Here is a 14,180-nt window from a genome sequence, read left to right on the forward strand (position 1 = left end):
CTATCGTTCACTCAAAAAGCGCGATGGGTGCTTCGACTAATTTCGTAAGTCGGGGTTCAACTGTACTCAGTATTGAATACTTGGAGGTAATTTTTAGTGTATTTCCTCTTGTACTAGTAGGCCTATGATACAAGCGGGATTAAGCACATCTATTCTAATACTCCAATTCGTGGACTGAGTCCTTGTGTTTACATGTTATTGAAATTATTTGCACTTTGTTCGGTTTCTGATAAGCGTTTGTGTATTGCTCCAACAATGACTTTATATCTGATGGATCTAATGAATGTTTACCATGAAAAGTGAATTATATGGTGACTATAATTCCTGAATGTTTGAAGCCTTGTAGATAATCTTTAACATTGCTGCAGGTTACAACTAAATTTTGAAGACTGATACTTTCAACTTTGAAACTTGATATCTTAATGTTGTTCAACATGACTGAACTGATAATGATTGAATTGATGATAGCTGATCGGAATAGTAGTTACTGCAGTGTGACACTACTTTAGTTTAATTTGTGAGAGTTATTCCTAAATTGTTCGTGACATATATTGGACCATTGTTTATAGGTCAGGTTTTTATATGGGACAAATCCAAAGACCAGGTCAGCGATTCCAGAACCCAGAGTGTTCCGGTGTTCACTGGACGGCGAGACAACCCAAGATCCTAGGAGACGATATACATACACACGCACAATCATTTGCACATTGATCGACTACAATCCTCTACTGTACAAGTAGTACGGTAGGACAAACAATCACACACACACACTCCTCATCGGATGGACTCTATTGCAATACACCCGTTTGTCATGGGCCCCACCGTTACCATTTGGACTTAAAAAAGACTAATTCTTTACTTGTGCACAATTTTATTTTATTCTATTTTTTTGCTACTTTGGGGGAATTTTTTATTTTTGAAGATCTGTTAAAACCTGTTGTAATTCTGTGTTGTTAAAAAAATAGTTGCTGGTCCGTTTGTGTATCCACCATGCTTCATCTGTGTGTTCTCCCTGCTGTCATCCGTCGTCATTCTCCACTGATCATCCTCCTTCATGATTGTAGAGTACACCCAGCACAGACACACGCACACACAGGCAGGTATAGCCAACTTCCACGTTTATTGATATATTTGTATTTTGACAGCTGACTCAGTCGCACCGTCTGACAGCTCGAGCCCAGCTGATCTCTCCTGGCCGCTCCTCCTCGTCTCACTATAAACACAGCGGAGGAGACCATCATCAGTCCATAAACAATATCAGCTGCTCTTACCGGCCTCGCGGCGCCGCCCCGTTGAGCCTTCCGCTCCACTCCTCCCCTGCAGCTGCGCCCGGGGCCACGCCTCCGCCACAATGATCATGTCCTGGTTTGTGTTCACTAGTTTAGTTGTTCTCAGTTTAGATAGCCTTCTGTTCCTTTTGCCGTTTGCCCATTTTTATTTTGTGTTTAATAAACCACCTTCACACCTTTAGTGCCTGCGTTTGGATCCTCCTTTTCTTTCTTCCACACGGCTCACTCAACTCGCCGTGACAGTACGGACCAGCCAGATATGGATCCAGCGGCATTCAACCCACCCAGCGAGCTTCAGGAGGCCGTTATCGACTCCGCTTCAAGGTTAATCAATCTGTGGGTAGAGCATGAGGAAGGAGCGTTTCTCTATGCTGTGGAAGACAAGCTGCAACAACTTATTTCCGGTTACCCCTGGTTATTGGGCTCACTGCACCCGATCGTACAGAATTTTGTTCTTCACAAGCTTCACCTTCACCCTCCCGCCGCTACCGCTCGCCCACTCGCTTCGATGGAGGACGTGCCGTCCGACCCGCCGGACAAGGAGTTTCCCGGCCCGTCGGAGCCGTCTCCAAGGAGGAAGCGACGTTTGCGCCGCCGGCGCGGCACTCCACGGCCAGATGGTTTTGCTGGGTAATACAGACGTTTTGTCCAGGGATATTCAGCCATTGTCAAGCCGTTGCATGATCTCACTGCTGGTTATTCACCTTCCCAGAGGAAACTGAGACGAACTGTAAAGCCAGAGAATTACCTCAACCCCAAAGAGCCATTTGGAAGACAATGGACGCAAATGTGTCAACAAGCTTTTGAGTCCATTATTGACAAACTTACTTCTGCCCCAGTTCTGGCATTTGCTGATCCCAGAAAACCATACACACTCCACACTGATGCCAGTGCCACAGGTCTTGGTGCGGTGCTGTATCAAGAGCAGGATGGAAAAAACAGAGTTGTAGCATATGCCAGCAGAGGTCTTTCCCGGAGTGAGTCAAAGTATCCCGCCCACAAATTGGAGTTTCTTGCTTTGAAATGGGCGGTGACTGAAAAATTCCATGACTATCTTTATGGTGCTCAGTTTACAGTTGTGACAGACAGCAACCCATTAACATACCTCTTATCATCAGCAAAACTTGACGCTACCGGTTACAGGTGGCTTTCAGCTTTGTCCACTTTCACCTTCAAATTAATCTACAGAGCAGGAAAGCAGAACTTGGATGCTGATGGTTTGTCTCGCCGACCTCATGGTGAACTGTCTGATGATCCTCTGTCACAGAAAGAACGTGAGCGAATCTGGAGATTTGCATGGCAACATCTCAATGAACCAGATTATGTCTCTATTGACCACCATACCGTCAAAGCAGTTTGTGACCGTCATCTGGTGTACAGTTCAAGCACTGATCCTGATCTTGCTCTGGTGTTATCCATGTCTGTCAATGTCAACAGTCTGCCTGACAGTTTCACGGACGACATCCAGTTCACCTCCATGGTACTCCCCCGAATCTCAACAGCTGACCTTGCAGCCAAACAACGCCTCAACCCTGTCATTCGGCATGTCATAGCTCAGGTTGAGCGAGGAGAGTCACCACCGCCATTCCTGAGGGAAGAACTTCCCGATTTACCTCTATTACTGCGAGAAGTAAATAAACTGGAGCTCTATAACACCCTTCTCATCAGGAATAGACAAGTGGGAAGTGACTTCACATACCAGCTAGTGCTACCCGAGGAATATCGACCAGTTGTACTACACCACCTACATGATCAAATGGGTCACATGGGAATTGACAGAACACTAGACTTGGTCCGTTCCCGGTTTTATTGGCCTAAGATGACGAGTGATGTGGTCCATAAAATAAGACACTGCAAAAGATGCGTGAGACGCAAATCTCCATCTGAACGAGCCGCACCTCTGATCAATATCAGAACCTCTCAACCCATGGAACTGGTGTGTATGGATTTTCTCTCTGTGGAACCAGATCGTGGAGTCAAAGACATACTTGTCATAACTGAACATTTCACAAAATATGCCATTGCTGTGCCAACACCAAACCAGAAAGCCAGGACTGTTGCCAAATGTTTATGGGACAACTTTCTTGTGCATTATGGTATCCCAGAACGCTTGCACAGTGACCAAGGCCCTGACTTTGAATCCAGAATCATCCGAGAGCTTTGTGAAATGGCTGGGATCCACAAAATAAGAACCACTCCATACCATCCAAGAAGCAATCCTGTTGAACGGTTTAACCGAACATTACTGGATATGATAGGAACACTCACAGCTCAACAGAAATCTCTTTGGAAAGATTTCGTAAAACCCCTGGTGCATGCATGCAATTGCACAAGAAATGATGTTACAGGTTTCTCACCATATGAGCTTATGTTTGGCCGCCAACCTCGCTTACCGGTGGACTTGGCCTTTGGACTACCCCTTGCCAAAGAAGGATCAACATCCCACACACAATATGCGGAAAAACTAAAGTCCCACCTAGAAGAAAGTTACAAGCTGGCCATCGAAAACTCAGAAAAGGTGATGAAACGTAACAAAAACAGATTTGATAAAAATGTCACTGCGTCACAGCTGAATGTTGGAGACAGAGTTCTTGTGAGGAAAGTGCGGCTAAGAGGCAAACACAAGCTTGCAGATAAATGGGAGTCATCTATGTACATTGTAGTGAAGAAAGCCGGCACTCTTCCTGTGTATACAGTTCGACCCGAAGGCCAAGACAAGCCCCTGAGAACTTTACATCGAGACCTCCTACTGCCCTGTGGGTATTTACCACCTTCTGAAAAGGAAATGGTTACTAAGCAGAAGAGAAAAATGCCTGTCTTACCCCTGTCTCCTGTACGTGCTGATGCTAATGGCAATGATGAAGAGGAACTCATCTCATACCTACCTGTTCCTTTCTCTGCTGAACCTGTCACCTTCACAACAACCATTGACTTACCCAATACTCTGCAACCTGTTCCACTTATCAACCAGCCCGATGTCCCTGTAGTATTGGCTACAGAGGTAGAGAACGCTATTCTCTCAGAGGAACCTGTACCTGTTGAAGAGGAACAAGTTATTGCTAACGGAACTTTGGAAGCTGGCTTTGAGCCAGTTAATCTTGCAGAAACTTCTCATGATGAAGAAAGTCTGTCTTCTGATTCAGAAGCATCCAGAAATAACTTGTCACAACACTCACCTACTGAATCAGAGCCTCTGATTCCTGAGGCAGAACCACCCTTGAGGCATTCAACCCGCCCCAGGAATCCTCCTGATCGGCTGCAGTACATCAAGCCTGGTAAGCCTCTGTTAAAGAGCGTTCAGACCTTTCTGCATGGGTTAAGTTCTGTCTTCTCCTCGCTCTTCAAGACGATGAAGAAGAGGAGACGATGCCTTCACACCTCAGCAACCAGTCATTCGCTGCCAGCCTAGTCCATGTACGAGGATGTCCATGAGATTAGGGGGGGGAGAGTGTAACCACGGTAACTTCTGACCCCACTTCTGCCAGTCCCTTTATTGTGGCGGGAATAAACCCTGTATAAGTTCCGGGTAAATCAACTGCATGTTCCCTGCTCTTCTAGCTGCTGTTGTCCCTGTGGTTGGCGTACTTGTCAGATATCGACAAATTTTACACTACAGACCAGTTGACAGCGTGCAATAACCCGGCCGATTCATTCATCTTTACACTACCTCACAATCGACTCAACGGTGAGTTATTTGTTTGTTTTGTTTTGTCACAATTAATGAAAATGCAGAGCCGCGATCGCACATCCTAAAACGCCGGTAAGCTAATGCTAGGCTAGCGACAGTAAATCAAATCAAATCAAATCAAATCACTTTTATTGTCACATCACATGTGCAGGCACACTGGCACAGCACATGCGAGTGAAATTCTTGTGTGTGAGCCCCACAAGCAACAGAGATGTGCAAACACAACAACACAAACGAGCAAAATACAAGAATGGCCAACCTGAAACTAATAAATATATGTACAATATATAATAGTGTATGCATTTCTGGATGTGTATACTAAATATTTTCCTACGTGTGTGTGTGTGTGTGGTGTGTGTGTGTGTGTGTATGCACATTTTTACAAATTAAATAGTTAAAAAAAATTAAAAAAATAAATAAATAAATAATAATAATAATAATAATAATAATAATAATAATAATAATAATAATAATAATAATAATAATAAAATATATAAAATATACAGAGTTGAATATGTGCAAAACAAGTGGCATTTATATACAGTGTGGAGTGCATAATGTTAAAGTTCCAGTAGTGAAGCTGAGGTGTCTATGACGTGTTCAGCAGTCTGATGGCCTGATGGAAAAAGCTGTCTCTCAGTCTGCTGGTACGGGACCGGATGCTGCAGAACCTCCTTCCTGATGGAAGTAGTCTGAACAGTTTATGGCTGGGGTGACTGGAGTCCTTGATGATCCTCCCCGCTTTCCTCAGGCACCGCTTCCTGTAGATGTCTTGGAGGGAGGGAAGCACACCTCCAAGTCCACTATCAACTCCTTTGTCTTTGCGACGTTGAGGGTGAGATGGTTGTCTTGACACCAGTGGGTCAGGGCGCTGACCTCCTCCCTGTAAGCTGTCTCATCACTGTTGGTGATAAGACCCACCACTGTAGTGTCGTCCGCAAACTTCACAATGATGTTGGAGCTGTTAGTGGCTGTGCAGTCGTAGGTGTAGAGTGAGTACAGGAGAGGGCTCAGTACACACCCCTGTGGAGCACCAGTGTTCAGTGTGATGGGGGATGAGGTGATGCTGCCCAGTCTGACCACTTGGCGTCTGTCAGACAGGAAGCTAAGGATCCAGCTGCAGAGGGAGCTGCTCAGTCCTAGATCCTGCAGTTTTCTGTCCAGCTTCGAGGGAACGATGGTATTGAATGCTGAGCTGTAATCTACAAACAGCATCCTCACATACGTGTCTCTCTTCTCCAGGTGTGACAGGGCAGTGTGTAGTGTCAGGGCTATGGCATCATCAGTGGACCTGTTGTGGCGGTATGCAAACTGTAGAGGGTCCAGTGAGTCGGGTAGTGCAGAGCAGATGAAGTCCCTGACCAGCTTCTCGAAGCATTTGCTTACGATGGGGGTCAGGGCTACAGGTCGCCAGTCGTTCAATGAGGAGATGGTGGAGGATTTGGGTACAGGGACGATGGTGGCCATTTTGAAGCAGGCTGGGACTACAGACAGAGAGAGGGAAAGGTTGAAGATGTGTGTGAACACTCCAGCCAGCTGAGCCGCGCATGACCTGAGGACGCGGCCGGGAATCCCGTCCGGACCAGTAGCTTTGCGTGCGTTCACCTTCCTGAAGCACTTCCACACATCCTCCTCAGACACAGTGTGCGCACTGACGTCATCCGCGGTGCGCACACTGTCCGGTCTCATGGTGTTCGCTGTGTCGAATCTAGCGTAGAATACGTTTAGATCCTCACATAGAGAGGCCGTGGTCTGCGGTGTGCTGGTTTTCCCTCTAAAGTCTGTGATCGTGTTTAGTCCCTGCCACATACTCCGAGGGCTGTCAAACTGTTGCTCCACCCTGTCCCTGTACTCACGTTTGGCTGCTTTGATCGTCTTCCGGAGTTGGTAATGTGCGTGTTTGTAGTCCGATGTGTTCGCGGAGGCAAAGGCGGTGTTCCGTGCCGCGCGAACATCTCCGTTAATCCAGGGTTTTTGATTTGGGAAGGATTTGACTGTTCTGGATGGGACGACATCTTCCACGCATTTCCTGATAAATCCACAGACTGAGTCTGTGTATTCATCAATGTCTCTGGCGGCCACGTGAAACATTTCCCAGTCCGCGTGATCAAAACAGTCCCGCAGCGCAGACTCCGATTGGTCCGTCCAACAGTGCACCGCCCTCCGGGTTGGAGCTTCCTGTTTCAGCTTCTGCCTGTAGGCGGGCAGGAGCAGGATGGAGCAGTGATCTGATTGGCCGAATGGGGCGCGGGGGAGGGCTTTGTACGCATCCCGGAAAGAGGTGTAACAGTGGTCGAGTAGCCGGTTTCCACGTGTGTTGAAAAGGATGTGCAATTACTAGTTTTATTTATTGAATATTGTTGCTTTTGTTTATTCCATTATGGCCGAATGTTGACTTAACGTATCTAGAGTTGAACGAGTGATTTGAATTTTGTAGTTTTGTCCGTTTTGGATGTTTTTTGTTACTTTTCTGATGAAATGCCAAAACGGCCTATGAGATTTTGCATTGAGTTAAATTCCACTGAGATTATTGAATCTGTTGCGCAACACCTGTGATTAAATGAGTTTTGTAAATATATTTGATTAACTTTGGATAATGTTTATTAGCTTTATTGCTGATATACTTTGATGGGACCCATGAGAATGTTTTTCTATAATAGTATTTTGAATGAAATTCATTATAAGAGATGATTGTTTATTGATTGTTGTATGAAACATGGCATTAATTACTTGTCTTTGTTATTTATGGATTTATGTATTTTGTCACGGCAGTAGAATGCTGTTTCATTTTCTTCTGTGATAATTTATGTTTTTGACCTTGTTTAGGTCAGGTTTTTTTTTTCTCCCGCGATCAGCCCTGATCAGCGCGGGATGGCGAGCCACCCGACCACCACTACGTTGCAGTAGGAATCGTAAACCTATGGACTGAATTAAACTGTTGACACATGACCTATCACAGGTCCATGGAACTAAACTAAATCTCATACTGGATCACACCTCATCCCACCTCCTTTTGGAACCTAATAAGCTGTTTTGTATTGTCAACATTATTTTTGTTTGTGATATATATGCATATTTTTTTAGCTTTTTGTACATCTGTCTATACATTTCTCAAAAATATATATATTTTGAGCTCTACTTTGGTTTCCTGTGCTTTATTCACACACTCAGGCTCCATAGTCGAAACTAATTCTGATAGCTCATTGTCTATGAAGCTGCAGTCAGGTGCCCTGGTCCTTTAACCGCGTTACATGGGACATATAAGCAGCCGGCTGTGGTGAGTGAAAGGGACACTTTTTTTGCTGCGTCAGGTTCTGTGACTGTGTTTTCTGGAGCTATTTTTTGTGTGTCTTCTGAAGATAACAATGATTTTTCCGTCGCACCCATCGCCACTGTTCCAAAGACTGCCTTTGCTGAGCCCGCATTCAGGGTTAATGACTGTGTTCACGCTATTGTTTCTAAACCTGGAGTTACTGAGTTTAGCACTACGAGTTTAGGGAATGACTATGTTAGGGGAGCCTTTTCGTCTGCATCGGTTCCTTACGGTAAAGCAATAAACTTCCCTGAAACAGTTTTTCCTGACCATATCCCCCCATCCACACCTTCACCACAATTCAATGTGGGGTCTGTAACACAGTTAGCAGTACAGTTATTAGTTCAGTCAGCAGCCCAGCTGCCCTCAGTTCAGTATGCAGCCCAGCTGCCCTCAGTTCAGTCAGCAGTCAGTGTCTGTCTCCACTGGAGGGCCTGAGAAGCCCTTCCAGCCTCAAGTGTCGTCTGCTGGAGGGCCCGAGAAGCCCGTCCAGCTTCATGCCTTGTCTGCTGGGGGGCCAGAGGAGCCCGTCCAGCCTCAAGTGTCGTCTGCTGGAGGGCCCGAGGAGTCTGTCTAGCCTCATGCCACGTCTGCTGGAGGACCCGAGAAGCCCGTCCAGCCTCATGCCTTGTCTGCTGGGGGTCCTGGAGGACCCAGCAAGCACATCCTCGCGTCAGCTGGAGGGTCCGGGGAAGTTTGTTCAGCCGTCACCTGCTGAATCATCCCCTGCGACTTCTACACCGTCACCGGCAGCATCCACATCTCCGCCTGCAGCATCACCGTCAACTGCAGCATCACCGTCAACTGCAACATTACCGTCAAGTGCAGCATCACCGTCTGCAGCATCACCATCGTCAGATTCCGCAGCCATCCCGCTGCCGTCAGGTTCCGCAGCCGTCGTCCCGCTGCCGTCAGGTCCAGCCTCTGTGTCTTCATCCAGCCTCGCCTTTCCTGGTCCAGCTTCAGCCTCGCCTTCGCCTGGTCCAGCTTCAGCCTCACCTTTGCCTGGTCCAGCTACAGCCTCGCCTTTGCCTGATCCAGCTTCAGCGTCTGGTCCTGCCTCGTCTGGTCCTGCGGATGCCACACCATCATCAGTTCCAGGTCGCCCTGTTCCGCTTCGCCTCTGCCGGCCGCTTTCCTGGTCTCTAGCTGAGCGTCATGGCCGTCGAGGCCAGCCTCCTGAGACAGTTTGTTGCCGTCACTGGTATCGTGGCCAGCCTCCTGAGACAGTTCGTTGCCGCCGCTGGCATCGCAGCTGACCTCCGGACCTGCTCTGTTTCCACCACTGCCTTCCGCGTGGCCGGCTTCCTGATTTGTTTTGTCTGCGCCGCCCCCATTGCCGTGTGCACGGTCGGCCCCAAGAACTGTTTGCCCGTCGCCGACGTTGCTGTCCGCACGGCCGGCCCCCTGAACTGTTTTGGCTCTTGTGCTGTCCCTCCCTCTCTGTCTTTCACTCAATAGACACGCACACCACCACCATCAACTTTGCTAAATTGCTAATGAAAAACGTTGATCAGGCAGCTGTGATTGAGTAGCAATGTCCATCCAACTATATTCACAGTTGTTGTGGTCATGATGATATTGTGAGGCCACACTGAAAAGGCTCGGATGAGCTTGCCAAAGTTCTACAAGTTGTGCCTCCATCACTTGTGTCCAGCTCACACGCTGCACTGCTGTGCTGCCCCATCTTTTCACTTTCATTACTGTGTTTGCACGTGCGCAGTGTGAGAGGCTGCGTTGACACCCTCACAACGGCCAACAGGATTTCAAACAGGTTTGATTTTCTTACGACCAAACGACTGATGATCGGGAGCTGGTCGTGAGGTGTTAATCGCTTCTCGTTACCCCACGTATACTATACGATGCACAACACATGATGAAGGCGAAACTCGGGCCGATCACCAAAATGGTTGCACGACTGAAAAATCGTCTCAAAATGAGCCAAAAATCGCACAGTGTATGCCCAGCTTTAGGGAGATTAGCCTTGATGTAGCCAACAGCCCTCTGTCATTTCTGGTAAGCCAACAAGTCCGACGTTATTCCTGCGACCCCTGTGCTCCAGATCTGTGAGCTTTGTAGCGAGTTGGTCAAGTTGTTTCTTTAGATTGATAGTCAATCGTCTGTCCTCTCGTGCAGCTGCTTGCACTGAATCCACTCGGTCTTGAGTACACTTAGCCACTGTAGCCACTCTCTCGAGTTTGCCGCTAACATCATTTACCACTTCATTGGTCTTTTGAAGCTCTGTGCATAAGTCGTGTAAAGCAGGGACTGAGACAGAGTCCATAGCTTCTCTGACTGCCGAGGCAACTATTGCATTGAGGGACTTTTGTTGTTATTGAAGTGCTAGCTTTAAGCCATTAGCAATAACCTTGTTGAGGTCATCCTTAGTAACGGAGGATTCTTTAAACTTCTTTAAGGGAGAATGAACAATCTCCTTTTTCCATGAGTCTCTGGTTAATGAAGTGTCCATAGTAGGATAGGCCTCAAAATAACTAACTTGTATGACAGGATGCGTGAAAAACTGTGACTATGTGAGCAGAGCTAGAAACTATGCTGGCGAAGGGTCACGTCACAAACTTAATTTCTTAATTGCTGAAAATGCATGACAATTTCTGTCCAGTCATACTTGTCCAATAATTTGAACATCACAATCAAAAAACAGGACATGCTCAGATGAAAATGGTTTTGCAGATTTGCAGTCATCAAGTGAAATTTTTTTAAGGTATGGGTAAAAAATTCCTAGCAGTAACATGCTTGTTGACAATAGATTTTAACCATAAGAAATTTTTTAAAAAGCACTTCGTCATGGTAAAAGTGCTGTATGAATATGTTATATATTCACAATATGTTATTTTGTGAATAAGACTTCTTGTGGAAAGTGCTTTGACTGCATAGAAGGGTGCTATAAAAGTACTAGTCCATTTATGCTTTGTTAAGGTTTTTAACTATATTACATTTATAAATAATGAGTTATGGAAAGTTCAAAAGAATTTTCATTTAAAAAAACCTATTTTTTTTAAGTATTGTAAACTTCATGTAGTTGATGGAGGTGATTTTACAATTGGTCATGCTAATTTTAATTACCTTATTTAGCTGCATAAATATATATAACTGAGAAAACAGTTATATGGCTGGTGTGGTTACACGAGGTCTGCGGTTGTGAGGCCGGTTGGATGTGCTGCCATATTCTCTGAAACGCCTGTGGAGACGGCTTATGGTTGAGAAATGAACATTCAATGCACGGGCGACAGATCTGGTTGACATTCCTGCTGTCAGCATGCCAATTGCACGCTCCCTCATTGCTTGTGGCATCTGTGGCATTTTGCTGTGAGACAAAACTGCACATTCCAGGGTGGCCTTTTGTTGTGGGCAGTCTGAGGTACACCTGTGCACTACTCATGATGTCAGATCAGCATCCTGATGTGGCACACCTGTGAGGTGGGATGGATTATCTCAATATAGCAGATGTGCCCACTACCACACATTTGGACTGATTTGTGACAACTGTTTGGGAGGGATGGTTATATTGTGTATCTGGAATGAATTTTAGGTCTCTACGTCCATCCCATGGGGAATGGGAGCAGTAACAAAGGTGTTGCGTTTATATTTTTGTTGAGTGTATATAATATATATATGGTCGCCCTTAAATATATATAACTGAGAAAACAGTAAAAAATATTTAAGGGCGACCGTGGCTCAGGGGGTTGGGAAGCGCAACTGTAAGGATAGGTTGCCGGTTCGATCCCTGGGCTCTCTGTCCTGGTCGTTGTGTCCTTGGGCAAGACACTTTACCCTACTGGTGTTGGCCAGAGGGGCCGGTGGCGCGATATGGCAGCCTCGCTTCTGTCAGTCTGCCCCAGGGCAGCTGTGGCTACAACTGTAGCTGCCTCCACCAGTGTGTGAATGTGAGAGTGAATGAATAGTGGAATTGTAATACGCTTTGGGTGCCTTGAAAAGCGCTATATAAATCCAATCCATTATTATTATTATTAAAACAGAAGACACTGTGATGAATATTCATATGCTTGTCAGCATCAAAGAGAGACTTCTACTAATTGATTCATTCTACTAAATTATTTTTATGTGAATATACAATAGTAAATACTAATCTATGACAATAAAGAAGGGAAAATGTGAAATGCAGGCATATGAGATGTTTAGAATTTAAACATTACCAGAAACAGTTTAAGAAATTGTTCGTCTTGTTTTTTATGACCATTTTGTTGTCATTAATAGAAGAACAGAAATGAACATTTACATAAATGTCATGACATTTCTATAAATTTGATCTCTTTTCCTCTGTCTAGTATGTAAAATCAGAGAAAAGGTACTCCATTATCTAGTTTGCATTACAATTTAAAATTATATGCCATACATTTGATAATAGGGCAGTAATACCAGTGTTATTAAACTTGACAACAATATTTTGATATGTTTGAAAATTTCATTCATTTTGAGTCCATATATGATTGGATTTAAAAGAGGATGGAATAAAATTGACTGAAACGTCAATGTCAAACGAATAGTTTTTGATAGATCAGAATCCAGTCGAACTATAATTATATCAAGGAAAATAAAACAGGAAAAGTTGATTAACACCAGCAGGTGGGGTAAACATGTCTTTACAGCCTTTTTCCTCACTTCTCTACAACAATGATATGATATTCTAATAATCCTGATGTATGTAAAAAGTATGAAAAGCAAAGGTAGAAGGGCAATGTTTATCAACGTGACCATACCATATATAGATATTGCGACCGAGGGCACACACTGAAGCTTGTAAAGTGAATTGTTACAAAAAATTCCTGTCAGGGTAAAGCTACAGAGTTTGACATTCGAATACAACACACCCAGCACTGAGGTTTCAAAAGCAGGTATAAGCCAAGCTAAAATCAGACATACATAAATAGTTATTCTATTCATAATAACTGGATATTGCAGGGGTTTACATATAGACACATACCTGTCATATGCCATTGCTGCCAACAGTAAAAACTCTGACCCACCTGAGGTGTAATATAAAAATCCTTGGAAAAGACAGAGTGGATATGATATAGTCTGTTTTTCAGACAAAACATCAGATAAGAGCTTTGGATAGATAATCATGCTGTAAAGAACAGAGTTGATTAACAAAGCTGCAATAAAAATATACATTGGCTCATGAAGGTTTTTGTGAGTCCAAATAAGGAAAACTATAGTGGAATTAAAGCAGAGAATCAGAATATATAACGTGGATATAACTACAAAATAAAGATACCTGTATTTGTGCAATTCTGCAAACCCACCAAAAGTTACCAATGTTAGATTTAATTCAACATCCATTGACAAAAACAAAAACGTTACTGAGTATGGAACTATATTACATAAATGGTATTCAAGAATAACAAATGAAAATGCAACTGTTACTGTATTGGAATAATATATTTTCAGCACTACACTAAGAAGGTAAGTGACTGACTATATGGCTTTGTTTTATTAGAAATCTTCCATCCTCTATGGGACTCATTAGGTTCTCCACTAACATGTAAACAACTTCAGGAAATCTGACCTATAAACATCTGATCTGATGTTTATATCACTGTGCAATTCATTGAATTTGCCCATGCATTGTTTTTAAATCATTGAACTAGTATAGGCTTACTATATACGCAAAAAGTTCGAGTGTATGAAAAAAGGCTAAAGAAACCTCTTGAAAAGGAAACATTTTCTTTTTCTGTTTTCCATATGTGAATGGACATATCTCTCTGGGTTTCCGGACAGAGATCTCGGATGTTGTATTGGTATCAGATCATTTCCCCGAGTGCCCCGATTAACATAGAAACCACTGTTGCCGTGACCCTCTACATTTTATCAAGTTATATGACTATATAACACTTTAGTTAATATAAAG

At 44.4% G+C, this 14,180-nt stretch overlaps 1 protein-coding gene across 1 annotated transcript; it reads right to left on the minus strand.

Moving 5' to 3' along the window:
- Positions 1–9,304: 9,304 nt before the first annotated feature.
- On the minus strand, positions 9,305–13,621 carry LOC113007337 (olfactory receptor 6N2-like). Its single transcript, XM_026143782.1, has 2 exons — positions 12,689–13,621; positions 9,305–9,733 (listed from the first exon to the last, which is right to left on the minus strand). The coding sequence occupies exons 1-2, from the start codon at positions 13,610–13,612 to the stop codon at positions 9,305–9,307; spliced, it is 1,353 nt and encodes a 450-aa protein (XP_025999567.1). The 5' UTR covers positions 13,613–13,621.
- Positions 13,622–14,180: the final 559 nt, after the last annotated feature.

The sequence above is a fragment of the Astatotilapia calliptera genome, chromosome 16 (genome assembly GCF_900246225.1).
Source record: "Astatotilapia calliptera chromosome 16, fAstCal1.2, whole genome shotgun sequence".
NCBI classification, from domain to species: domain Eukaryota; kingdom Metazoa; phylum Chordata; class Actinopteri; order Cichliformes; family Cichlidae; genus Astatotilapia; species Astatotilapia calliptera.